General features: G+C 56.0%; 1 protein-coding gene across 5 annotated transcripts; it reads left to right on the forward strand.

The window, feature by feature from the left end:
- Nucleotides 1-1,712: 1,712 nt before the first annotated feature.
- On the forward strand, nt 1,713-27,279 carry SORBS3 (sorbin and SH3 domain containing 3). Of its 5 annotated transcripts, XM_065946732.1 has the most exons (21): nt 1,713-2,161; nt 4,630-4,771; nt 4,998-5,115; nt 6,573-6,766; nt 7,812-7,875; nt 10,507-10,545; nt 11,004-11,097; nt 13,129-13,219; nt 13,528-13,614; nt 13,710-13,763; nt 15,289-15,375; nt 15,834-15,880; nt 16,319-16,452; nt 16,674-16,726; nt 16,854-16,900; nt 17,064-17,178; nt 19,208-19,333; nt 20,858-21,169; nt 21,936-22,039; nt 22,629-22,735; nt 26,444-27,279. In XM_065946732.1, the coding sequence occupies exons 1-21, from the start codon at nt 2,106-2,108 to the stop codon at nt 26,503-26,505; spliced, it is 2,133 nt and encodes a 710-aa protein (XP_065802804.1). In that variant the 5' UTR covers nt 1,713-2,105; the 3' UTR covers nt 26,506-27,279. The 5 variants fall into 5 exon arrangements, with proteins under 5 accessions (XP_065802804.1, XP_065802801.1, XP_065802803.1 ...); XM_065946729.1 differs by lacking the exon at nt 1,713-2,161 and having other exon boundaries at nt 11,031-11,097; XM_065946731.1 differs by lacking the exon at nt 1,713-2,161 and having other exon boundaries at nt 5,043-5,115.

Raw genomic sequence — 27,279 nt, forward strand, 5'->3', positions numbered from 1 at the left:
ATCTGGTTCAGCTCCCTGCTGCTGTTTGGTTGCTAAGTCCTGTCCGACTCTTGTGACCCCGTGGACTATAGCTTCCAGGTTCCTCCGTCCACGGGACTTCCTAGGCAAGAATACTGGAGCAGGTACTCAGTGCAATGATTACTTTTATGGAGAGTCCCCACAATTTGCAGACTTGGAACTCCTGAAATCATTTAAAAGCTCTTTCTTGGAGACCTTGGATCTGCTTTGGAGTATGTACCCAATGGTCCAGGTCTGCTGGTGCTGTTTCCACGCGGCAGCCCTGCAGACACTGGAAGCTAGGTGGCAGGCCGCTCTCTTTCTGAAGCTTCTCAGCCTAAGCCTCCCCTCTTTCTGCGCTTCACACGTGAGATTGTTTCAAGCTGGTTCACTGCAAAGCAGACATCTCTTTTAACCTGAATCAGGGAATGATATAGCTAATAGCATCTGTGATGGTAGGGATTTAAAAATAAGGTTTCATCTTTCTCCATTCCCTTCCTTCTCAACTTTTGTGCTGAATGGAAAACACTCTGAAGTGCATGGTGGCCTCAGAGTACCAGTCTAACTCCCAGTTATTGTTTATTTGCTAAGTTGTGTCTGACTCTTTGTGACTCTTTGGATTGCAGCCTGCCAGGTTGCTCTGTTCATGGGATTTTCCAGGCAAGAATACTGGAGTGGGTTGCCATTTCCTTCTCCAGGGGATCTTCCTCATTCAGAGATTGAACCCGTGTCTCCTGTATTGGCAAGCAGGCTCTTTACCACTGAGCCACCAGGGAAGCCCCCTAACTCCCAGTGGGTCCTAACAAATGGTTCCATATTTTCATAATCTATAATTGATCACTCCCAAAATAGATCTGAGATTGCCCATCAGGTATTTACGATTCAGTTGACTTGGGGCATGGGATCTCCGAGCCAAGCCAAGGACTAAGAAATGGTACCCCAGCGTCTGCCCACTAGCAGTAAGCATTCATTAATAGTAAAGCATTCATCAAACCTTCACTATAATAGGCTCTGCGCCGGCACAGAGGCTCTCTCGCACAGGGGAGAAGGGGCAGTGGGGATGGCCAGAGGGGATGGGAGCCAGTGGGCGCGGACTCTTGGGACCAGTGTCAAAGCAGTGGGAACAGCGGAAAAGCAGCAAGATCAAAACAAATGCGGTGTGTGGGAACACCAAGACCCCGGTAACCCCATCCCTGCCAAAGGGACCCGCCCTCATCCTCCTCAGGGGCGCGGCACGCCCAGGGGGCCGCTGCCTCGGTTCAGTTTCCTCCCGCCGCTGTCCTCCGCCGGGCCTGCACGTGTGTGAGCATCCGCCCATTGGCCAGTGCGCGCGTGTGTGTGTGTGTTTGTGTGTGCACACGCCCGGGACGCGCACTCGCGCAATCAAACTGTCTCCAAGAGAGGAGGGAGACGGCCGGGCCTTAACTCGGCCCACTAGGCCACTCTGTCCGTGCGGCGACCTTACCCCGGCCCCAGCCTGTCTGCATCCGGGTCCCATATCAGCGGCTGGCTCGACCCGGGTTCTCTAATCACTCCTGCCCTCTGTCCTGGCTCCGCCGAGCAGCGGCTCCCTTCCCACCCGCTGGAAATGTCGCTGGAAACTCTGAGTGCCGCTCGTGGCCCCCGCCCCCGCCCGACGCCAGCCCTGCGGTGGGGCGGGGGAAGCAGCTGGGAAGCCGGAGCGGTCTCCCAGGGGACCCTGGACCGCCTCTCCCGGCGCCGCCTCGCGGCCGGCCCGGCCCCCGGCAAGGCCCCCGGCGTCCCCGCGGCCCGCCCGCTCGCACCCCGACGGGGGAGCTCTCTCGCGCTCCGGCCGTTCGGAGCCCCCGCCCTCCATCCCAGTCCGGCCCAGGGGCCAGATCACAGGGAGAGACACACTCCGCCCGCGCGCCTGCGGACCCCGCGCGCCGCTCACGGTCCTTCCTCCCAGCGCTCGCCCTCGTCCCCACTTCTTCGGCCCCGCCGATACCCCTCTTCCTTCTCGGGCGCCCGGCCTCGCGGAGCCCGTCCTGACCGGGTCACGAGGGCGGACGGCACAGCCCGGACTTCTCCCTGCCCTCCCTCCCCGAGGGCCCGCCGCGGCCGCGCCAGGCAGGAGCCGCGCAGAGATGCTCCTGTGTCCTCTCGGGCGTCCGCAGTCCCCTCCACCTGCTCTCCTGGGAAGGTAGGTGCCCCGGAGGAGAGGCGGCGGAGAGGAGGCGGGGGCTGCAGTCGGGGAGGGACCCGCTCTCCAAGCCGGGGGAACGCGGGAAGCCCCTCCTTCGAGGGTCCTGGTCCCAAACTCCGGGGGAGGGAAAGAGGTGAGAAGTGCCCCCTCCATCCAGATGAGGCGAAAGTCGAGAAAACCTGAAATTGTCCACGTGGATTTGTAGCTGGAAAATACCCCTGGGATGCGCCTAAGGCTCAAGCCCCCAAAGTTAAGGCAGTTTTTGGAGGGAGGAAGGAGTCTGCCAACTACAATGAGCTATTTCACGTTTTTCAGCCGTTAGGGGTGAAGAGCCGCCCGATTTCAGGGAGGACCTGGGAATTTCCTGTCCCCTCTGTCCTCTGCCAGATGCAGGACCCACTGCTCCAGTGCGGCACCCATTGCCCGGTGCTTCCATCCTCCCTCTGAAAAGTCCTCCTTATCACCTCCTGGTACGGGAGGAACACTCAGCCCATCCTTCCCCACCCCGCCCTGCGTATCCTGAGAGGTGCGTCACAGGGTGCCCTGTTAGGGAGGGTCAGACAGCTGGGCCACCAAGGATGAGCAGCGCCTGAAGAATCAGCCCTCCTCCCGGCCCCTTCCTCCTGCAGGGCAGTTCTCAGGGAGTGCAGCAGGGGATGGCAGTGAGAGGGAAGGAGGCTGGGTCAGCTGATGGTCAGGGCTGCCCGTGCTGACCTCGCATCTTGGCCTCTGTAGTCAGCTGTCCAGGGTGGGGTTGCGGCTAGGAATCAGCATGCCTCAGGGCTCCAGATCTCCTACTTTCCCCTGCCTCAGTTTCCTGCCCAGAGTGGGGGAGAGTAGCCGGGAACTGGGGTGTGTCTGCCTGTTTTGCTTTTGGTAGGAGCCCTAATTGGATCCAGCTGGTGTGCTGCCCCTCCTCCAGCCTCAGCCATTCACTCTCCCCCCGCCACCCCAGCTAGGGATGAGCCCGGAAAAGCTGTGTCCCCAGTAGGTCTTCTGAAATGTCCGAAGGAACTGCCACTCCCCGACTAAAGTCAGAGAGCTGCCCCCAGCTTTGTCTGTACCCTACAGCCCCGCCATGGCTGAGCAGAAACTGGGAACAGCAGTAATCACAGCCCCCATGGCACCTTCATCCCCTCTGCTCTCCACAACACTTGCCCTGCTCATATGACCCCCAGCTGCACACCACCCCCACTGCATACCTCCCACCTACTATTCAGCTGAACCTCCTCTGTGCCTACAGTTCCCATACTGCTCACATGACCCCCACCCCCGTAACCCTGCACAAGCCACGTCCTTACACTCCATCCAGCATCTTAAGCATCCACTGAGCTAACACTCCATGCTACACAAACGGCACCTCACAAAGGCCTTGCCACCCTCCTGTGAACCCCTCGGCCCCACAGGCACACGCGAGCCTCTAAACAAAAGTGCCAGAACCGGTCCAGCGCCAGAAGGTGGCCAAGGTTGGCTCAGCCTCTGGCCACGTTCAACAGGACAGGCGAAGTGGGATGGGACGGCCTGGGCAGCACAGCTCTCTGGTGGCAAAGCCCCATTGCCTCCTCTCCTGAGTGTGGGACCTGTCTCTTGACCTCAGCTTTGCCTGGGGTGGAAGGACCCAGCTGGCCAATCTGGCATGATGCTCCCAGGAAGACACTCTGTCTAAAAGACAGCCTGGAGGTGTAGGAGAAAGTAGGGTGTGTGCACACCTCTGTGTGTGTGCGTGTGTGACACTCAGCAAGCACCACCTTCCTGTGAGCTGGCCAACTCCCTGCTCACCCACTGACTCGCTGCCAGCCCAGGCCCCGGCCCAAGCCACCTGACCCCTCACTGCACCCTGAGTCCTCTGAGGCTTCGGTCTGAGCCAAGAGGCCAAAGAAGGGAGCTGATGCTACTTTGAGCTCAGAACGAATGGTTCCTGCAGACTGGACATGCCCAGCCTCCCTAGAATCTTGGCCCCGCTGGGCAGTGGGCGGGTGGCCGCTCCCCACCCCACTGCCTGACTAACCACTTGTGCCTGCTGGCAAGCAGATGCTCATGGGGCCTGGGGGTGGCAGAGGGAACTGAAACAAAGTCCTGGTACCCGGGCCCTCCTCTGCCAGCTGCCCCAGTTCCCTCTGCCTTCCCTCCGGAGCAGAGGGCCGCGCTGTGCAGTGAGAGCCCCAGAGGGGCCGGCCGCTGGAGGTGTGCTCCCAGCCAACCTCCCTCCTCCTCCTTGCCTGGCCTCCCCCTCCCCCTCTCCCACCCAGAGCTCCTGCCCGAGGCCTAACAAGCGGCCCATTGTGCCTCTAGGAGTCTGCACGGGCAGCCTGAAGGCGGGTGCCCACAGTGGCCTGTTTCCTGGGTCTCTGAGCTCCCACCCAGCTGGCCCGACCCCCTCCCTCCCACAGCCCCAAGGTTGAACCCAGAGGACAGGGGCAGCCTGGACCCAGCAGGGCTCCCCCTTCCTCCTTCCTTCCCCACAGAGGACACGCTGAGGAGCAGCCCTCCAGCCTTGACCCGAGCATGCAGGCCCCACCCCACAGCCTCCCAGCTGGGCTCAGCCTGGATGACTTCATCCCGGGCCACCTCCTGGCCCACGTAGGGTCATCCGCCCGGGGGACACGGGTGAGTGAGACTGCAAGGGAGCGGGTGCTGTGGGCCCCTAGTTGGGGAGGGGGCTCAGGACAGGTGGGGGGCAGCAGGAGAATCAGCACGGGGAGGGGGGTGGGTGACAGCTCTAGAGAGCCTCGCTGTTCACCAGACCGGGTCCAGCCCTCACCTTTTAGCCATCCGTCCCGCCGCCTGCAGAACCCTCTGGGCCTGAGCTGCTGCTCCTGGCCCCTCCCCACAGGTGCCCGTCATCCGGAATGGTGGCTCCAACACCCTTAATTTCCAGTTCCATGACCCTGCGCCCAGGACCGTGTGCAATGGGTATTTGCCACCGAGGAGAGATGCTTCCAGACACCCAGGTGGGTCTGCTTGGGAAAATCAGCTCCAGGGTTAGGGGTTGGGGAGGGAGGGGTTCAGTCAGAGCTGCTTGGGCTCAGCCTTCTGGCACCCACCCTGGGTCAGGTGGAGGGACAGGAGGTGGGTGAAAGTCTCTCAAGGCCCTGGGGCCAGTGAGCTCAGCTCACCACCCCTCCCTGTAGGCACGTGCTGGCCTGTGAGAGTGAGACTGCTGTGGCAGAGACCAGGCTGACACATCCCTTCCCCTGCCTCCCCCACCCAGTGCTAGGGGGAAGGAAATGTGCAGGGAACATAGCCTTAGGCCAGGGGGACCTCCAGCAGACCAGGGGACAGCTTGGATTGGGAAGGGAGGCTGAAGGAATGTGAGCATAGGTGGGTTGAAGAAGGCATGGGTGCTGAACTCGACACACCCCCGAAGGGCTGCCCGCCCCCCATCGGTATGCAGCAGCCCAGCAGACGGTTGCAGAGACAGTTCTGGGACTCTGCCAGCTCCTGGGCTCCTATGAGTCAGCCCAGCCCAGCCCAACCCAGCCCATGGGGTCTGGGAGATTCCTGGGACCTCCTGGGTGCACGTCCACCAGGGCACCTCTCTTTAGGAGGATGGCAACATTTATAGAGCATTCCTTTGAGGCACCAGTGTGTTCAGTAGTTTACACATTTAACAAATGGTAAGCACGTAGAAAATCCTGGACACTGTAAAGACACTTTCCAGGTCTTACCTCACTTCATCCCTCCATAGCCTGGCAAGGTAAGGTGTCATTATTAGCATCTTCTCAGTGAAGGACCCGCATCTCAGGGATGTTCAGTCACAAAGGCTGAGCTGAGGTTCAAACACTGGTCCATCCTGCCCTGAAGCCTTTTTGTTGTTACACCCGGAGGCCAAAGGTGCTGGTGAGTGAGTTTCTGCCCCTGGTGTGTCGACTGTGTTCAGACACTGTCCTGAACACAGTCACACACATTAGATCTCCCTGCAGCTCAGCTGTAACTACCCTCATTTTACAGAAGTTGGAAACCCGCAGGTGAGGTTGATTGCTGTGCCTAAGACACACAGCCAGTAGGTCTGCATTCAGGTCTTCGCCCCCAGCCCCGGGCCCTTTTCTGCCACACCTCACTGTCTTCCCCAGCTGGGATATTTGCCTCTAGCATTCTCTGCATGTGACAATTCCAGCTCTCAGTCTAAAAACTCTGAGGACATCCCCAACAAAGCAGGGTGGAGACGGGCATAGATTTCTCAAGATAAAATCCATTTTCAATCACTTTAACTAAAAAGTAAACAAACACAGGAGCCCTGTGGTCCTGCCAAGGATGGGGACGTTTGTAGAGTCTGCGTCATCAACTTAGACAAACAAGGGGTTGCTGGAACTTTTGAATCCACAGGGCTGAGTGGTCTGAGGAGCTGAGGGACAAACAAGCTTCGGTGGGGTGCCTTTGCTGAAGCTCCTCTCCATGTACCCCACAGACCCTGCTTGGTATCAGACCTGGCCGGGCCCTGGGAGCCGGCCCCTTGGGAACCAGAAGACCCCTGCCTCCCAGAATTCCCAGAAGTGGTCAGCCACGTGGACCAAGGACAGCAAACGGCGGGACAAGCGCTGGGTCAAGTATGAGGGCATCGGACCCGTGGATGAGAGCGGCATGCCAATTGCGCCCCGATCTGTGAGTCCAGGGCTGGGGCCGCTGATAGGTGGGGCCCAGGGGTTCGCCCTGAGCCCCACGTCTGCCACAAAGCCTGTTCCCAAACCATACCAGACCGAAGCAGGGGTTCAGCCTTTATGGGTCTGGGGGTCACGAGCCATGAAGTCAAAAGCAGTCTGGCATGTCTGAGTTGTGCAAGGGATTCTTTTTGGCAGGGGGGCAGTTCTAGACTACCCCATAGTTCCCCATGGTAGAGAGCCACTGATGTACGGGCTGACCCTGGCAGGGGCTGCCCTGCTCCCCCATTCATGGCCCTGGGCCTGGCACAGTACTGGTGGGATGGTTTCTGAGTGACTGATCGAATGGGTGAACAAGAAGAGTCCTGAGTGAGGCCTGTTGGAGCAGCAAGCTTGGAGGATCTGAAGGATTCATGCTGGGAGGACCTGCCCTTCCACCACTCCCAGGCCTATCCTGAGCCAGCTGTTTGTCTCTAGTTCCTTATCAGAAATTCAGATTGGTAACATAGCCTTCTGCTTCCCTAGGTTCTTTGGCATCACAGGTGAGGTGGAGGATGTGAAATACCTTTCTACCCTACCCCCCACCGATACTGTTTATTTTTCATTACATAGAAACATATGTTCTCTGTAGAATCATCAGAAATACATAAAAAGAAAAATATATATATAAGCCACCCCAGATCTCACAATTTAGGGCTCATCACTGGTGGAGATTCTTCCATAAATCTGAGTATTTTTTTTTTATAATTGAAAAAAATTTTTTTTGGCCATGCCACACAGCATGTGGGATCTTAGTTCCCCGACCAGGGTTTGAACCCACGCTCCCTGCATTGGGAGCACCAAGTCTTAACCACTGGACCACCAGGGAAGTCCCCCTTCTGTATATCTTACTCAAACATAACAGACTACACAGAGTCATTGTTACTAAAGATGTCACAACAGCCCACCCAGGGGGGCTTCAAGGGTGGCCAGAGAAAAGACTCAGCGAGGAAAAATATCTGTGGCTTGATATTGGGAGGGTGGCCTGACTTTGCCTTCTTTGATCCCAGAGTGTTGACAGCCCCAGGGACTGGTACCGAAGAATGTTCAAGCAGATCCACCGGAAAATGCCGGGTGAGACCCCCTTCTGGGGCCCTCTCTCTGCCCGAGTGGGCTTGGGACCCCGGGGCGTGGGGAGCGGGAGGCAGACGGGAGGACTCACCTGCCCGGGGAGTGTCTGCACCCACCCCAGGCTCTGCGGTGAGTGGTCGCTAAACAGCCCAAAGGAGGGAACCGCCAGTCTGCTCCCTGTGTGGGGAACAGTGACCAGACCCTGTCCCCCGTGAGGGTCGGGAACCGCGCGGCCACACATCCGCTCAGCCAGCCCCTTAGCCATGAGTTCAGCACTTGCTGTTTGCTGATGACTATTCTAGGAGCTAAAGACAAAATAGGGGACAAAAAAAGGTCGTTCCTGCCTTAGCAAAGCTTGAGGCAGAAGGGGTCACAGAATAAACACATAGACATTTAACATGGCAGATGGTGTTAAGGGCTAGGGAGAAAAGGTCAGAAGAGTGCCCAGGGCAGGAAGGCTGCCACTTCATGCCGGTGGTCAGGAAAGGCCCCTGAGAAGTGGCTTCTGAGCTGAGAGCTAAGGTTGTGAAGGAGCTGGCCCTGCAGGGCTGGGGGAGGAGTGTTGCTGCATGGGGAGCATGGGGAGCCCGGAGGCAGAGCAGGCCGGATTTGTTCTGGGGCCACAGAGAGGGGCTGGGCCGCAGTGAGGGGCACGTGGTAGAGATGGAACACAAAGATGCTGGGATTAGGGCACTGAGGGCCTTGGGCTTTTACTCTACAAGAACTGAGGAGCTCCCGGGAGGCTCTGAGCTGAAGAGTGAGTGACAGGTTCTGACAGGTGGTGGCTGAAGTGACTCCCTCTGGCTGCCAGGTGGGGAAGAGATGGGGCCAGGTAGAGGCAAGGGACCAGTCAGGAGGTCTGGCCAGAATCCAGGCTAAAGACGACAGTGCCTCAGATCAGGACAATAGCAGCGGGCCTGGTGGAATTCTGGAGACAGAATCATGATAATTTGATGATGGATTGGATGTGGCATGAAAGAGACCAGTCAGGGATGACTTTAAACCTGAGTGAATCCATGAAGTTGCCCTTTATAAATGCATATACACACAGGAAAGGCGGGGAGGGGGGTTGTGTGTGTGCAAATCTAAGGGGCGTTCAGTTTTAGACACGGTTCACACAAGTGGCACTTGATATTTTTGTTTTTGAGTCGCTAAGTCATGTCTGACTCTTTAGCGATCCCATGGACTGTAGCCCACCAGGCTTGTCTGTCCATGGGATTTTCCCAGGCAAGAATGCTGGAGTGTGTTGCCATTTCCTTCTCCAGGGGCTGTTCCCCACCAGGTGATCAAAACCTGCATCTTTGGCATTGAAGGCAGATTCTTTACCACTGAGCCACTGGGCAGTTGATAAACAAGTCTGTAGTTCCTGGGGTGAGGCTTAAGCTGTAGATGGAAATACCAAGGACCCACTCAAAGAGATTTTTGGTGTAAAGGTCCCTTGAGTAGCTTCGGTGTACAGCTAAGGTTAGGGGTCCCTGGAATAGACAGTATTGTTTAAGGTAGAAAACTGGACCAGATCACCCAGGGAAATGGAGAGACAGAGGCCCAGGGACTGAGCCCTGAAGCACTTGCTTGGGGAGATGGGCAGAAATCATCTAGGCTGCCTGGGAAGGGGAGCTTGGGAGGCAGGAGGAAAACCAGAGCAGCCTCCCTGAAGCCAAGTGACAAGACATTTCTAAAGGAGGAGGTGCACCTCTGTGACTGATGCTGCTGATGATCAAGTGGGCTGACCATTTGATCTGGTAACATGGAGGTCACTGAGTCCTCGATGAGGGCGGCTCAGGCTGAAAACCTGCTTATCAGGAAGTGGAATTGAAGACACTGAGTTTCTTATGGCCAGCATGCATGCAACCCTATGGACTGTAGCCCTCCAGGCTCCTCTGTTCATGGGATTCTCCAGGCAAGAGTACTGGACTGGGTTGCCTTGCCCTCCTCCAGGGGATATTCCCAACCCAGAGATTGAACATGTGTCTCTTATGTCTTCTGCATTGGCAGGCGGGTTCTTTACCATTAGCACCACCTAGGAAGCCCCTTATGGCTAGTAGTTGGCTGCAAAGGAAAGCAGAAAACTCCAAGAACTGGAGGAAGGTGTGGGATCCGGAGAGGGGGGTTGTGGTTTGCGTTTAAGGTCAGAGCTGTGGTTACGTGTCTGTGTGCCAAGGAGATCAAGAGGGTTGGCTGGTCAGTAGGTCTTCCTTGGAGGCCCCAGAAAGTCCTGAGCACCTTGAAGAGTGGGTCTGGGCAAAGGGGGAGGATTTAGGAGAGGGTGCAGAAAGGGCAAGAGGGTGAAGGGGAAGTAGAATTCTCCAAATTGACCTGGTAGGGCAGGTCTCCAAAGGTCAGGGAGAGGGTGTGTGTGGGAACCAGGGAGGGAGGGGCAGGAGGGTTTGGGCAAGGCCACTGCCCTCTTGGCTCCCTCAGGCCCTAAGGCAGCCAGAGGCATTTCAAGCCCTCCTGAGAACTGCCCTCCTAATTCCTTCCCTCCCTCGAGACATTCTTTAGGCTCTGACTCAGCTCCTGGGCCCCTGCTCTAGGCAGGAGGGACTGGGAGCCTCTGGGGCTGCCTCCCAGGGCTCCCCATCCTTATCTTCACTTGCTGCCCCCACCCTGACCTAGTTCTTTCTGCTACCCTAGACCTACAGCTGGACTGGACCTTCGAGGAGCCACCCAAAGGTGAAGGCAGGGGTGGGGGGTGGCATGCCCCAGCCCGGCGCCTGCATTACCCTCCCTGCAGCCACGCCTGGCTTTGGGGCTCCCCAGTTGGCTCAGCTCAGCTTGTGAAGTCTGTACAGCCCATTTCCGTGAGCTCCAAATCCCCTGGTCCGTGGTATTAATAATTCAGAGCCTCTGAGTCACTGTCCGGCAAATGCCTAGCCCTGGCTCTGCTTTCTCTGGGCCTCTCTTTTCTCACGTGTAAAACGGGAACATCCCAGAGATGTTTCAAAGGTTTGGTAAAGAGTGTAAAGCTCTTGGCACCCAGTCCATAGTTACTGGTCCAGAGCATCACTCCTGTTCCCACCAGCCACCCAGGAGCGTGGGTGGGAGTGGGCCAGAACCTTCCACGGTCACCCAGGTGCCCTCAACCCCAGCTTTCACCTCCCTCCGCCCTGTTTATCTTCTCTCACTTTTAGTGGATTCTTCCTGTGCCACCTCTGCAGATGCAAGGCATCCAGGGCCTCAGCAAAGACCACCTGCCAGGCCAAACCAGACGTCGCCTCTGAGCGGGTGAGCCATCAAGGGGAGGGCCCCAGAGCCGCAGAGGGGTGCTGCCTTCCTCGAGGGGACTGACACCCCCTGGTGGCCACAGCTGGCGAAGTCTCGCACCAGGCCGGCAGGCTCCCACCCATGGCGCTGCCCCTTCTCAGGGTTCCCACTGCTTGAGATCCTCTCCAGGCCACCAGAGCCAAAGGGGGATGACCTGACCGCTATTTGTGGTCAGGATCGCCTGGGATGCCTCTGTATTTGGCAGCAGGAATTCATCACCCCAAAGATCCACGCCTCATTTGGGGTGGAGAGCAGGGTAGCCCATGGCTAGGCGTGGACCTGCAGCCATCCACTCTGAAGCCTGCGAGAAAACAAGGGGCATAGAGGATCGCAGGCTTTGTCCCAGATGCCACTGAGAGCGGAACCCTCCAGACAGGTCAAGGGCGCAGTGCATCTTTTCTGAGCAAACCACACAAGCTCAGCGCAGGCTGAAGGGGCTCAGCCCAACCTCAGGAATCAGGAGGCTCTCTGTCACAGTGTCACTAATGAGTTTCTGATTCCTTTCTGGGAACAGAGTGACCTCATTAGCCTGGCCTTAACTGGGCTGTGGTTCTTGGCATCATCAATAAGGTAGAGACTAAGATTGGGTCAAGATTTGGACCCAGATTTCTGGATTCTTGCCTGGAAAATTCCATGGACAGAGGAGCCTGGTGGGCTGCAGTCCATGGGGTCGCAAAAAGTCGGACAGAACTGAGCACGCATATGCACCTCTGGATTCAAACCAGTGTGCTGCACTAGCCACGTGACCTTGACCAAGGTAACCAGTCTGAGCTTCTCTAGCTCCATCTGTTAAATGGGAATCAGAGGGTGGCATGAAGATCAAAGTACACCGCAAGTCTCCACAAACATGATTATCATACAAGCTTGATTATGAGTAGTTGTTGTTCAGTTGCTCAGTCATGTCTGACTCTGTGACTCCATGGACTGCAGCACGCCAGGCTCCTCTGTCCTCCACTATCTCCTGGAGTTTGCTCAAATTCATGTCCATTGAGTCAGTGATGCCATCCAACCATCTCGTCCTCTGTTGTCCCCTTCTCCTACCTTCAGTCTTTCCTAGCATCAGGGTCTTTTCCAATGAGTTGGTTCTTCCCATCAGGTGGCCAAAGTATTTGAGCTGCAGCTTCAGCATCAGTCCTTCCAGTTATGACTACAGCTTCCTTAAATTAGGAACAATGTATTCCATTCTCACATCACTGTTGTTACTGATGTTCTTCCTAGAGTAGTCATAGTAACAGCTGACAAATCCTGACCCTCCCCTCAGACATTCCATCACTTGATAAGCTTGGTACAGTGTTTCCACTTGGTGGAAACATTCAAACTCAGCAGAAACTGGAAGATTTCAGCCAGCCAAGAAGGGAGTCCTAGAAGGACACTCAGGTAACTGTGACAGATGATGTCAATGATCTAGCACCTCAGGGAACTGAGACCTGTGAAGCAGAAGTAACTTGTTCAGAGCTCCTGGGTCAGGCCTACAGGCTCTTTCCCCTGACCTGGGTTTTCTGGGAACGAAGATGTAGTCTCACACCCTTGGGTATGGGTGCAAGACCACTTGGTCATGGCGACCAACTTCATCAAAGCTGCACAGACATACATACCCACAGTCATGGAACCAGATAGAACCCAAATGCAGGATATTTCACCAAGGCCAGCAGGAAAGGGACTGGCCACTTCTGGAGCAGATGTGTACATGTTAGTCCCTGTCTTGGGTGTCTCAAGTATGTTCCCTCACCGAAGATTCCCCATACCCTTATAAAGGTGGGAGTCATTCTCATATTACAGGTATTGAATCAGAGGCTCTGAGACCAAAAGAGACAGAGCTAAGTGGTGGGACTGGAATTTGAATTCAGAGCTAATAACATTTTACTATTTAACATTGCTTCTACAGCCCACAGCAGGTGGGGAGGGGGTGAAGCTCCCTCCCCAGGACTGTGTGCTCACGCCTGCCTCTGTTTCCCTAAAAGGAAACTGAAAGATGTCTTTCCCTTTCTTTAGAAGAAGCTGGGATGTCTCTGAAGAGTCTCTTAGAAGCACGTTCAGTTGCAGTCCTGGAGCACCCTCCTCCCTGCACCAGACCTCGAAGCAGGTAGCTTGCCCAGCACTTCCCCCATCACCATGCTCTTTGGTCAGGCCCTCTGCTGCAATAGTTGGTATAGTCTGTATAGTCCATGGGGTCGCAAAGAGTCGGACACAACTGAGCGACTTTCACTTTCTGCTGCAAGCACAGGTAAAGCAGTTCTTCATCTTGGAGCCTGTGCAGTCAGAAGATCCTGGAATTCTTGGGAGGGTGCTGATGGGCATGGAAGTGGACTGTGGCTGAAAGCCTGCTTTTTGAGCCTGGCTAGTATCCCAGTACCCCTCTCTTCAAGCTTATGCCTACTCCCTGCCATGCAGGTGCTCAGACGCCGAGAGAAAGCAGACAATGTCTGGACGGAAGAATCCTGGAACCAGTTTCTGCAAGAACTAGAGACTGGGCAGAAGGTGTGTGGGCCTGGTTCTCTGGAAAAGGATGTACCCTCGCCTCGTGCATTGGGGGAGCAATTTCACCCCCTCTGACTCACTCTTCCCACTCTTAGCCCAAGAAACCACTGGTAGACGACCCTGTTGAGAAGCCCTCCCAGCCCATTGAGGTGCGTGCTGTGGGCAGGTGGGCGGGAGTGGGACACAATATGTTGGGGGACCAGTGAGGGACTTTCTGGGTGGTCAAGGTCTCCATGACCATGGGCCAAGGCCATGGACTCAAGACTCTGACCCTCTCCAGTCCCATACGGCTTAGTTCTGTGCCCCCAGCGCCCAGGACAGTGCCTGGCATACAGTGTGTGAAGCTGTTAGGTGCTCAGTCATGTCCGGCTCTTTGCAACCCCACGGACTGTCGCCAACCAGGATCCTCCATCCATGAAATTCTCCAGGCAAGAATACTGAAGTGGGGTAGCCATTCCCATCTCTGGAATCTTCCCAACCTAGGGATTGAGCCCAGGTCTCCTGCAGTGCAGGCGGATTCTTTACTGCCTGACTCACCAGGGAAGCCTCTGGCATACAGTAGGCGCTCTGGCATACAGTAGGTGCTCAGTAAACACGTGCTGCAAATTGTGTGTTCATCACAGCAGGCTGAGAAGAGACTGATCAGTGTGGACTGGAATTGTCTTGAAGATGGAGCTTGGAGGCCAGGCAGAGAGAGGGGGCACCTAGGCTGGGGACTAGGCAGAGGCTGGAAGGGGTGTGTGTGTGTGTGTGTGTGTGTGTGTGTGTGTGGCAGAGGCTGGAAGGGCGTGTGTGTGTGTGTGTGTGTGTGTGTGTGTCAGAGGCTGGAAGGGGTGTGTGTGTGTGTGTGTGTGTGTGTCAGAGGCTGGAAGGGGTGTGTGTGTGTGTGTGTGTGTGTGTGTGTGTGTGAGAGGCTGGAAGGGGTGTGTGTGTGTGTGTGTGTGTGTGTCAGAGGCTGGAAGGGCGTGTGTGTGTGTGTGTGTGTGTGTGTGGCAGAGGCTGGAAGGGCGTGTGTGTGTGTGTGTGTGTGTGTGTGTGTCAGAGGCTGGAAGGGGTGTGTGTGTGTGTGTGTGTGTGTGTCAGAGGCTGGAAGGGGTGTGTGTGTGTGTGTGTGTGTGTGTGTGTGTGTGAGAGGCTGGAAGGGGTGTGTGTGTGTGTGTGTGTGTGTGGCAGAGGCTGGAAGGGCGTGTGTGTGTGTGTGTGTGTGTGTGTGGCAGAGGCTGGAAGGGCGTGTGTGTGTGTGTGTGTGTGTGTGTGTGTGTAACAGCAACTGGACTGGCTGTGGGAGGGAGGGCGGGGTCGGGTAGAGTGAAGCCAGGCTGTGGAGGGCCATGAAGAGACTTGACAGGAGAGGAAGTCTGGCGCCTGGTAGGCTCCTGAATAGAGAAACACATCAGGAAATACTGAAGCGTTCCCCTGGGAGTAAGGGATGGGTGAGCTGGGTCAGCAGGGAGGGCCCTCCTGACACCCCAAGACACACCTCCTGGCAGGCCCAGAGGTAGTCAGCCTGGCCCGGCGCCCTGAGCCTGCCCTTTACCCCAGCGCCGCGTGCTTTGACGCGTTGCCATTGGCCTTCTCACATCTGACTTTCGCCCAGCCCAGCGCCCCCCACGGTACACTCCCCGCCCCCCACCTTGCCCCTGGCCCAAGTCTCTCCGCACAACCCGCCCCCAGGTCCTGCTGGAGAGAGAGCTGGCCAAGCTGAGCGCCGAGCTGGACAAGGACCTGCGGGCAATCGAGACTGCGCAGCCGTCCCCCAAGGTACCGGCCCCCCAGGGCCCTCCCGGTGGGCGCAGGAACCCCGAGCCGCACAGGCGTGGCTTTGGTGGGAGGGCAGGCCGACGAGAGGCATCGCCTCCAGCTGCACTCGCGACCTTGCGCGACTCCATCCAAGTCTCCTCCCTAAAGTGCGGGGCGATCACTGTTCCTCGCAACCCCTAAGAGCCCTCCGCGGGCCGACTCCGCGTCCAGCCTGCCGTCCGGAGCCGGAGGGGTCCCTCGCCCCCGGGACCTGAGCCCGGCGGCCCCACGTCCCGGCCTTCCCTCCCCCTTCCACAGCCGCGGTCCCTCCCCCCGGCTCCTCGCTCCTCCCGCTCCCGGCCCGCCGCCCCGCGTCCCTCCCGCCCCTCCTTTCCCGCTTCCCCTCCCGCTCCCTTCCCGGCCGCAAACTTTTCCGGAGGCGGCGTCCCGGGCCCTGACCGCGCCCGTCTCCCGCACAGAGCTCTCAGGCGCCCCGACGGTCCCGGGAACCGCGGCCCCCAGCGCGGTGAGTGGCGGCGGAGACGTGGCGCGGGGAGGGGTGGCGAGCCCGGGACGCCGACGGCGGGAGGAGGGGCGAGCGCGCGGACCGGGGCCGGCGGGGACCTGCTCCGCCGCTCGTCGGCCGGGGTCGGGGGCCGTCCCTGCTCCGCCGAGGGAAGCCGGTTCCCCGGCTCCGGGGCTCGGGTGCAGCTGCGAGGGGATCCCGCGCTCGCTCCCGCCTCCCCCACCCCCGGGCCGCACCCTTTCCCGGCCTTGACCGCTCGGGAAGTAGGACATCCTGCCGAGGGCCCGGGACCTGGGAGATGCCTCGGGAGGAGGCGGGCTGGGGTAGGGGAGATGGGGGGAGGCAGTGATGGGGGTGGTGGGCATTCGGGCGGGCAGTGGGGAGCCGGGTCGTGGGTGAAGCTTCAGACAGGTGACTCACTCGTGCGTCCCCGTGCAGCCCGGCCTCCGCCTGGAGCTCCAGCTCCCCGAATGCACTTTACCCGGCTTCCTCCCTGAGCCCCCACAGGATGGCGGATGGAGGAAGCCCCTTCCTAGGTCGGAGGGACTTTGTCTACCCTTCCTCAGCTCGAGGTGAGAAGCAGATCCTGCTCTTGTTCTCACGCAGACGGCCCTCTCTGCCGCCACCACTGCTTCAGATACAGTGGTGCCCCTGCAGAGGTGGCAGGAAGGTCACGGAACCCCCCTGTTCCCACTGGTTCCTGTCCTGGGCAGGGAGGCGGGGAGCAGAGCCCCACCCCAGCCCTGCCCCCCAAGACATGGCCTTCCCAAGCTGAGGCAGTGCTTCTCCACAGACCCTAGTGCCTCTGATCCAGGGGGCAGCCCTGCCAGGAAGGAAGAGAAGAAGGTAAGGGGGGGTGGTACCATCAGGGTCAGGGTGCAAGGAGGGCCTGGGGTGGCTCCCTGTGACTGCTCTGGCCTACTTGCCAGCTGAATGACTGAGGTCACTTGCTCTGTTCTCTCCTCCTGCCCAGAGGAAGGCCGCCCGGCTCAAGTTTGACTTCCAGGCCCAGTCCCCTAAGTAAGTACCATTCTGCCCCTTGCCTTCCCTGTGGCAGTCCCTGGGAGGACAGGACTGCAGTGTGGCCCCCCCAGAGGGTGGGGAGGGATTCCAGGGGCGCTGAGCAGAGTCTGGAGGACCCTGAGGACTTCAGATTGCTGGATGTCCTTGCTCTGGCCTTCAGGGAGCTGACTCTGAAGAAGGGTGACATTGTCTACATCCATAAGGAGGTGGACAAGAACTGGCTGGAGGGAGAGCACCATGGCCGCCTGGGCATCTTCCCCACTAATTACGTGGAGGTGAGTGGGGGTGATGAGCAAGGGGCCCTGCCAGGAGGGCGGAAGGGTTTGCAGAGACTTAGAGAATGCAGACCCCCTTTAACCAGCCAGGGAGCCTCTCCAGAACTGGCTGCTCCCTCACACCTGGCAAGTTTCCTAAAACTAAAGCCGTGAGCTGGGGTAGGGGCCAAGTCTCAGCCTCATTCGTGCCCTCCAGGAAATGTTTGTTAAGGGTAGGCCTAAAGGTGGAGGCCAGACCAGGGGGAAGAACCAAACAGCCCCGTTCCTGTACTGGAGGCCAGGAGCCCGCTCAGCGTCCCCCACGTTCACCACTCAGGAGCCACCTCTGAAAACCTGCATCTCCAGCTGTCTTTTGGGAAGAAATCTAATTGCAACTGACAAGAATATGAAGTCTGAGACAGTTCACCAGTCACATATATTGTGGCGTCTCCTTCCTGTGTATCACCTCCCTCGATTCCCCGATCAGCCTGGCAAAGTGATAGGTCACCCCCACTTTACAGATGCACTAAGGTTCAGAGCCAAGTTGTTAAGTGAAAAATCTAGAATCTGGATCCAGAGACAAGGTTCTGGGTTTGATAGATATGGGGCTACAAGTTATTGAGTGTTTGCATCTTTTAAGGAATTTCAAATTATCTAATTTATCAGCATAAAGTTGTTCATAATATTTCATCATTGTCCTCTTAAATATTTATTTATTTTTGACCGCACTGGGTCTTCATTGCTGCCTCTGGGCTTCCTCTAGCTGCAGCAGGTGGGACTACTCTCTAGCTGTGGTGCGTGGGCCTCTCACCGTGATGGTCTCTCTTGTTGCAGAGTACGGAGTCTAGAGCTCAGGCTTCAGTAGTTGAAGTGCTTAGTCGCCCCAGACCATGTGGGCATCTTCCCAGACCAAGGACTGAACCTATGCTTGTTATTATCCTCTTAATGTCAGTAAGATCCAAAGTAATGTCCTTTCTTTCATTCCTGACATTGGTAATCTCTGTTTTTTCTTATTCTGGCTAGAAATTGGTTAATTTTATGGATCTTTTCAAAGAACCAACTTTCAGTTTAATTGATTTTTCTCTACTTTTGTTTTCAATTTCCTTGATTTCTGCCTCTTCATTATTTCCTTCATTCACCTTGTGTTAGGTTCTTTTTCTAGTTCCTTAAAGTGATAGTTCAGATTATTGATCTGAAACCTTTTTCTCCTAAATGTAAACATTTAATGCTATAAATTTCCCTCTAAGCATAGCTTTACCTGCAACCCACAGATGTTGATATTTTGGGTTTTTTTGGTTTTCATTCAGCTCAGGCTATTCTCATTTCCTTTGTGGCTTCCTCCTTGACCCATCGATCGAGTCGTCTATTTCAGGCTTTTTATCTCATAGGCATCAATAGACCTTCTCTATCCTTAAAACAATGTCCCTGATCCTGAAGTTCCACAAGTATGAATGTCATCATTCATTTACATCTTGAAGTGCGGAAGTATTACTCAGTTGTGTCCAACTCTTGGCGACCCCATGGACTGTTGCCCCACCAGGCAATCGTCTGAGCCACCAAGGAAGTTCTTACATATTAGTATGCACTAGTTTATTAGCATCTTGATTTTTCTGAGTGGGATGAAGTGAAAAGAGCATGGGGACGCTGGGCACACAGTGGGGTGAAAGTGGAGGGGAGGAGGGACGCTTGGTTCTAAGCAGCAGAGAAATGGTAGGTCCTCGCTCTTAGAACAGGCTACCAGGAGTTCCTGCTCCTTGGTACTTCTCACGTCCTTCTGTGCCCCGATTTAAACTCTCCTGTTTGCACCGCCGTGGTCCACTCTGATAGTGCCCACTCCACATAACCTCTGGTGAAAACTCTTCCTCCAGAAGCATTCTGGGACTGACTACCCCCTTGCCCTATGCTCACTGCTGGCTACCCCCAGGCTTGTGTTTGGCATCTGCCTCCTCTCTGGTCTGGGGGATAGACCTTGCTCCTATTGCTTCCCCAGGAGCCCAGATCTGTGCCCAGTTGATACCCAAGCTGAATCTCATGTCCTCTCTTCCTCCAGGTGCTGCCAGCAGATGAGATTCCCAAGCCCATCAAGCCTCCGACCTACCAGGTGTTGGAGTATGGAGAAGCCGTGGCCCAGTACAACTTCAAGGGCGACCTGGACGTGGAGCTTTCCTTCAGAAAAGTACGCTTGGGCTTGGCTGGGGGAGGAGGCGTGGGGCAGGGCAAGGCAGGTGAAGACATAGGGAAACGTGCGTGGTAAAAATACTCTTTAAAAAAAATCAGACACACCTATTTTCACTAGTGTTTCAGATTTTTTTTTCTCAATATCTTTGGATATATTTCCCTTAATTGTACCCATTTTAATTTTTGTTTATTTATTTACTTTTATTACTTTTTTGGCTGCATAGGCTCTTTGTTGCGGCAGGCAGGCTTCAGTTAGAGCACATGGGTTCTAGAGTATGTGGACTCAGTAGTTGTGGCGCTCAGGCTCTCTAGGTGCGGCATGGGGACTTAGTTGCCCCACGGCATGTACGATCTTAGTTCCCTGACCAGGGATTAAACCCGAGTCCCCTGCATTGGTAGGCGGATTCTTAACCACTGGACCATCAGGGAAGTCTCCTGCCCATTTTTATTTGTTTATTTATTTTAATTAATTTCTTTGGTTGTCCTGGGTCTTAGTTGCAGCATGTGGGACCTAGTTCCCTGACCAGGTACCGAATCTGGACCTCCCGAATTGGGAATGCAGAGTCTTAGCCACTGAACCACCGGGGAAGTCCGTTGCCCATTTTCAAAACTTCTAGAGTAGTTGTGCTTTTTCTCAAGTTGCGGGTTGGTAGGCTGTGAGGATCACTTCAGCATTTTAAAAATAATAACAATGGAAGTCTTAGAATACCTTGCACATGGAAAGGGTATTTCATCCAGCTCTTGGACAGTTGTGTGTGTGTGGGGGGGTGTACTGGATTGACATTACAACATATTCTTTTTACTATAGATAATGGTTCAGAAAACTTGAAAAATGTTGAGACTTCCTTGACAGTCCAGTGGTTAAGGCTCTGCACTTCCATCCCCTGGGATGAAACCAGGGGACGCAGGTTCCATCCCTGGTCAGGGAATTAAGATCCCACTTACAGTGCAGTGCAGCCAAAAAATTCAAAAAGAAAGAAAAAAAGAAATTGGGGTGATGTCCTGGAAAGCAAGGGAGCTGGTCTCTCTCCATTTACTGTGAGGGCAAAGGCCGTGAATGCTCCTAGTGAACGTACCCATACCCGTGGGAGAGCTGGCCTCGGGAGAGAGGGGGAGGGAGGGGGCTGGAGGGAGAGAGGGGGAAGGAGGGCGCCGGATGGAGAGGTGGGAGCAGGAGGGCGCTGGAGACTGTCCTTCCTAGGACAGCCCCACTAATAGTAGTCAGTGTGTGGGCTTGGGGACACACCAGCTGTCCTCAGGGAGTTTGTTTTTTGATGCTGTGATGACCTCCAAGGTGGGGGCGGGAAAGGACCCAGTCATGGCCGTGGTGCTCACCCCTGCCCGGTGCTCCTTACCAACCTACCATGGGGCCGTGTGACCTGTGTATCACCAGCTGGTCCACTCCAGGCCTGATCCCTCCATGCAAGGTGTTAGGTTACAGTGACTCTGCCACGTAGGCACCCTCCTGTGCCTGGCAGCCAAGGGCCCTGCAGATACCACCTCCCTCCCTCTCTCTGACCAGGGGGAGCGCATCTGCCTGATCCGCAAGGTGAACGACCATTGGTATGAGGGCCGCGTCTCGGGCACCGCACGCCAGGGCATCCTCCCCGCCAGCTACGTGCAGGTGACCCGGGAGCCCCGGGTCCGGCTCTGTGATGACGGCCTCCAGCTCCCTGCGTCTCCTCCCCGCCTGCCCACCGCCCGCCCGGCCCGTCACCCCAGCTCTCCCTTAACGCCGCACAGCCCAGCTGACCCCAGTGACTGGGGAGGCCAGACCTCCCCCCGCCGCACCGGCTTCTCCTTCCCTCCCCAGGAGCCCAGACCTCAGACCCAGGTAAGGCGACCTGCCTCAGACCCGAGAGTGAGCCCTGCTCCCCACGCTGTATTCCCCATTCCTGGGGAATCAGGAGTTGTGGAATCCCCCCAACTGCTCAGGATGGTCTAGTGGGCTCACCAAAGAGAACCTTGTGTTGCAGTCCTTGAGGACCCCAGACCCTGGAGCTGCAGCCCAGGATGGCAGGGGTCTCTAGGTGGGACGCCCAAACCAGCACAGGCCTCCTGACTTTCCAGAGTCCACTCTTGGGATTTACCTGTATCGGCGTCTGGGACAGGGTGTGCTGTGTGTCAGGGTGTCTGCCATTCACCTGCTCTGTGACCTTGGGCAGATGACTTACCCTCTTGGGTTTGGGTTTCCTCACTTGTAGAATGCAGATAGCGAGTCCCACTGCAGAGGGTGGTTGGTAGGAAGTAGCTGATGGGCGATGATGGCTGTTGGTCGTCAGGCTGACACTGACCACAGGCAGGGGCGTGTGCTCCTATGTTCATCCCTCACTCAGCAAACTGTGACGGGCAGATGGAGCCCATGCACAGGACGCCTCCTGCTCCCGGCTCTGCGCACACGTGCAGACCAGCTACCTCCCCTACCTGGGCCCAACTTCCCAGCACCTGTGAGGTCACACAGTCAGACAGGTCTCCTTGTGCTGTGGGGCTGTGAGATGAGATGAGGCAGCGTGGGGCGCTGTTCCCGGGGAGCAGGGCAGGCCGGTTCATGCCTCCTTCCTCGTGCTTGCATGTGCCTGCCTGCCCTCCTGCGGACCCAGAGTCTCAGCACCTCCGGGTCAGCTCTGTCCCATCCTGGAGGCTCCAGCCATCCCCTGGACCAGGGGACCTCGTCCTCCACCACCACCGAGATACACTGGACCCCGTGAGCACCATCTGGGACGCTTGGTCGGGGTGGGGGGCTCCTCTGCAGGCAGTGCTGAGCACACACTAATTTACTCCTCCTCCCTACCCAGGATGGAGTTGGGTAATTTCTCCTAAGGAGTGCTTGTCCTTACAGCGCTTACGGGTGATTTTGGTGGGGTGTGTGTGGGGCAGGGGGTGCGGGAGTGGGAGGACACTTGTCTGCAGGGTTCCTGACCTGTCCCTGCCAGCTCTGGGCCTGAGAGCAAGCCTCCCACACTGGGCACCCCGCCCCTCCATCTCTCACTGGGTTTCCAGGGCTGAGGTCAGCGTGGGTGTGTGCGCAAAGTGGAGCATAGATTTGAAGGCATTGAGAACTCAGGGGAGGTGGAGTGTGGGTGATTAGGGCTTGGAGAGCAGGGAGCAGGCCTGCAGATGGAGGCACTGAAGCCAGAAAGAATCGCCGTACCCAGAGCTGGGCCAGGGACTCACGGGAGCATGGAGGGACCTGGGAAATTCCAAGAATGTGTCCACCTTGGTTGGGGACTAGCCAGGCCTGGTCTGGGGAGGGGCTAGGGCCCTGGTGGTTGCTATGGTGATGTCTCCTGCAGGTACCGGGCGATGTACCAGTACAGGCCCCAGAACGAGGACGAGCTGGAGCTGCGGGAGGGGGACCGGGTGGACGTCATGCAGCAGTGTGACGACGGCTGGTTCGTGGGTAGGTGGGCCTGGCGGGCAGGCTGGGGGCAGGTGCATCTCAGAGTTCTAGGGGAATGGGCTGGGAGACAGGCCAGAAAGGGCATCTCAGAGTCTCGGGGGGAGGGGCCGGGGGAGAGGCCAGAAAGGGTATCTCAGGATCCTACGGGGATTTGAGTGGCCGCTCCTGCCTGCCAGGACTGGTTCAGCAAAAATTCACGGGCTGACCACCTCCCACCCTTCCAGCCCAGCACTGGCTGCTTTCCCAAAGCCAGCACTCTGTTGTTCTCATTCTCTGAAGAAGGGTGAGGCCTGGGAGGAAACCAGACTAGCTCAGGGTCATTGCTGAAGCCAGTGGGACTCAGGGAAGCAGGGTTCCTGGCCCCCAGGCCTCTGTTCCTTCCATCATACACCTGTGTCTGTGGAGCCGTCCCTGGGTGGGAGGGTTGTGGGGGGCCTGTCTCCTGAGACACTGAGCCCTTGATGGAGAGGACCAGGTCTCACACGTGTGTGTCCCCACCCCCACCACCCATAGCTAGAAGCTAGCTCTCTCACCCCCAAGAGAAGAGAGAGGAAGAAGATCTGAGCCCTCAAGGCTGTCGCAAGGGCAGCTCAGGCAAGGACTAAAGCAGGAAGTCTCAGGTTGGCCTTGGCCTGGTTCACGGTGACCACTCAGCATGCTTTTTTCCCAGAGTGAGCAGATGAGGTCCAGGCCGCAGCTTCAGAGGATGGGGTCATCCCTGGAGAGGAGTGAGCATCTAGAAGCTCTGGCTTAGCAGGCTCCAGGGCCTGGAGGGTTGCGGGGCTGCCTTGGGAGGAGTAGCCCCAGGAGTGACAGCCTTCCTCTCTCCTCTGAATCCCAGCACCTCAGTGCTGACCACGCTTCCAACACACCAGTAACTGTGAAGCACCAGCTTATTAGCATGGGGCTTCCCAGGTGGTGCTAGTGGTAAAGAATGCGCCTGCCAGTGTGGATGTAGGAGATGCTGGTTTGATCCCTGGGCTGGGAAGATCCCCTGGAGGAGAGCATGCAACCCGCTCTGGTATTTATGCCTGGAGAATCCCACAGACAGAGGAACCTGGCGGGCTACAGTCCATAGGATCGCAAAGAGTCAGACACAATTGAAGGGACTTCACACACACACACACAGCTTAACACACACACACACACACAGACACACACACACAGACACGGACACACACAGACACACACACACAGACACACATACAGCTTAACACACACACAGACACACACACAGACACAGACATACAGATACACATACAGACACACACACACAGACACACACACAGATACACACACACAGCTTAACACACAGACTCAGATACACACACACAGCTTAACACACACAGACACACAGATACAGACACACACAGACACACACACAGATACACACACACACAGCTTAACACACACAGATACACACACAGACACACAGATACAGACACACACAGATACACACACAGATACACACACACAGCTTAACACACACACACAGCTTAACACACACAGATACACACAGCTTAACACACACAGACACACAGATACACACACACAGACACACACACAGATACACACACACAGCTCAAGACACACACACAGATACACACACAGCTACACACACAGACACACAGATACACACACACAGCTTAACACACACAGATACACACACAGACACACACGTACAGACACACACAGATACACACAGCTTAACACACACAGACACACACACAGATACACACACACAGCTCAACACACACACACAGCTTAACACAGATACAGACACACACAGATACACACACAGCTACACACACAGACACACAGATACACACACACAGCTTAACACACACAGATACACAGACACACACAGATACACACACAGCTTAACACACACACAGCTTAACACACATACAGACACACACAGACACAGACACACACACACACACACACAGCTTGTTAGCAATCCTTTCCTTGGATGGGTGGGCTTGAGGGCACATTCTTTTCTTTTTTTCATTCACAAGTTTTATTCTATGCAGTTAACTTTTTTGTATCTTCAAAGTCAATTTGCTTTAAAAAATTAATATTTCTTATTCATCGTAAAATCCATTCCCCTCCCCCAAGGAAACCAAATTCATGGAAGGAGTAATTTAGGTCTAAGGTGTTAGTTGCTCAGTTGTGTCCGACTCTGCAACCCCATGGACTGTAGCTCTCTGTCCATGGGATTTCCCAGGTAAGAATGCTGGAGTGGGTAACCATTCCCTCCTCCAGGGGATCTTCCCAACCCAGGGATCAAACCTGGGTCTCCTGCATTGCAGGCAGATTCTTCACCATCTGAGCCACCAGGGAAGCCCAGTCTTGAATTTTTTGGCTACACCACACGGCTTGTGGTATCTTAGTTCCCTGACCAGGAATAGAACATGCAGTCTCTGCATTGGAAGCATGGAGTCTTAACCACTGGACTGGGGCAGCTGAAATAGGTACTGTAGGTTTGTGACAAAGGCTTCCGAGCCCACCATGCTGCACATATTTGGCAAAATGGCAGCACTCTGTGTGTGAGTGCGAAGTTGCTCAGTTGTGTCTGACTCTTTGCAACCTTATGGACTATAGCCACCAGGCTCCTCTCTCCATGGGAGTCTCCAGGCAGGAATACTGGAGTTTGTTGCCATGCCCTCCTCCAGGGGGTCTTCCCGACCCAAGGATTGAACCCACATCTCTATGTCTCCTGCGTTGGCAGTCGGGTCCTTTACTGTTGGCACCACCTGATCGAGTTCACCTAATTGAAGTCTTGGGGACACATTCTAATTTTAGTCTGTACACTTCTACTTCTGCATTTTTTTCTTTTTTTACAACTCCTAGTAAAGACAGGAGGAAAAAGCACCACTTTCGTGGAATAAGCCCCAAGGGCTTTTAGAGGGAAGGTTGAGAACAGTTGTTTTCTCAGTTACACTGGCACATTTCAAGTGCTCATCAGCCACATGTGAGTGTCACTTTGGACAGTGCAGGTCAGGGAAGGCTTCCTGGAGGAAGTGAGGGAGGTGGGGGGAGGATTTGGGGAGGCAGAGAGGAGAAGGGAGGCCCTCTAGGCAGGGGAAGAGTATCAGTAAGGCCAGGGGCAAGAGGGCCCTTAGCTGCTCACAGAAGGGGGTGGCTGCCTAAGGGAAGAGATGGTCCAGAACTTTAATTTTATTTTCCTGTAGCTCCTAGCATTTCTTCTCCTCTACCCCAGGACACAAATTTTGGGGGGTTGTAGACAGAGGCCTGAATTTTGGTCCTGCTTCTACCTCTGAGCTGCTGAATGCTTTGGGGGAACTGACATGGCCTTCTCATATACCTTACCTGCCCTGTCTCTAAAATTAGGGTGTCATACTAGACCAGTGAGATTCCTTCCTACTTAAGTTCTGTGATTCATTCTCCTGCTTCCTTGCTTTCCCGAGGGGTTATTCAGGGCTTTGTGCAAAGTTATGCATGGTTGGTTGAATGCTCAGATTCGCCCATCATTATCAACATCATAATGCGTGGCTGGGCCCATCTATGCTTCTGCTTCTAGGGTGCAAGAGTGAGGAAAAGCAGAATCCTCCTTCCCTGTGACCTGGATTCCACCTGCAGTCCTGGGTACTGCCAGCAGAGGGCTCTCGCTTCCCCCCCACCACCAGCTCACCCCATTCCTGTTTTTAAAAGTGGGGAATGTTCTTTCTGTCTTTCCTCTTTCAGGTGTCTCCAGGAGGACCCAGAAATTTGGGACATTCCCTGGAAATTATGTAGCCCCGGTGTGAGTGGTCTCCGTGGCAACTCAGAGCCCACCCAGGATGGGGTGGGGAACAGAGCACTTATGGGAGGGAGCGAGGACCCCCCTCCACACACCCCTCCCCCAGGACCTGAGCTGCTGGCATCTGCAGACAAGCCCAGCAGTCTTTCCTACAGAACCTCCCTTGAAGCCCCCTGGACTGATTCCCACCCACGACTCACAAGCATTCCTCTAACAGCCCTTTTATTTCCTCCCCATCCCCACTCCCCAAATATAGAGGTCTGCTTTGAAGTGGAGCCTGTTTCAGGCCTTATTGAGACCAGACCCCCGAGTCCTCCACCCTGCTACGGCGTTTCCTCTTAACAGGGGCCGGCTCCCAGCTTTACCCCCATGGGGTTCCTCTAACAAGAACCAGCCTCCTAACCTAATAGACCAAAGGCCGCCTGCGCCTGGAGGGCTTTCTCCCTTGTCACTCCAGCTTGCTTGCCAGCCTCTCTGCCTCCCTGCCTCCAGCTGGGCCTGGGAGTGTGGTGGGGGAAGGCAATGGCTCTTCCTTAGCATTTGCTGCCTGGCAAGAGGTCTTGCCTGAAGGCTCCCTCTTCCCAAAGGCTGCCAAACCCTGCGCCTGGGCCATGCTTATCATTCTGGCTGCCTTGGTGCCCAGGAAGAGCGGGACTTCCTAGGACTGGTCTGTCCCAGATGTATTCCAGGGAGATGGGTATGTGCTGTCCTCCTGCCAGCCCAGCGGCCCCCAAGTCCCCCCTGGAAGCAGAGAATGTAAAATAAATCTGGGTACCAGGGA

This window comes from Muntiacus reevesi, chromosome 10 (assembly GCF_963930625.1).
Source record: "Muntiacus reevesi chromosome 10, mMunRee1.1, whole genome shotgun sequence".
NCBI lineage: Eukaryota > Metazoa > Chordata > Mammalia > Artiodactyla > Cervidae > Muntiacus > Muntiacus reevesi.

Excerpts from the sequence above, each read along its gene's own strand:
- SORBS3 (XM_065946732.1), top strand. The coding sequence starts at position 2,106 with ATGCTCCTGTGTCCTCTCGGGCGTCCGCAGTCCCCTCCACCTGCTCTC. Across the intron at positions 11,098-13,128 it reads CAGACGTCGCCTCTGAGCGG|AAGAAGCTGGGATGTCTCTG; the intron begins GTGAGCCATCAA and ends CCCTTTCTTTAG. Across the intron at positions 16,727-16,853 it reads CCAGGAAGGAAGAGAAGAAG|AGGAAGGCCGCCCGGCTCAA; the intron begins GTAAGGGGGGGT and ends CCTCCTGCCCAG.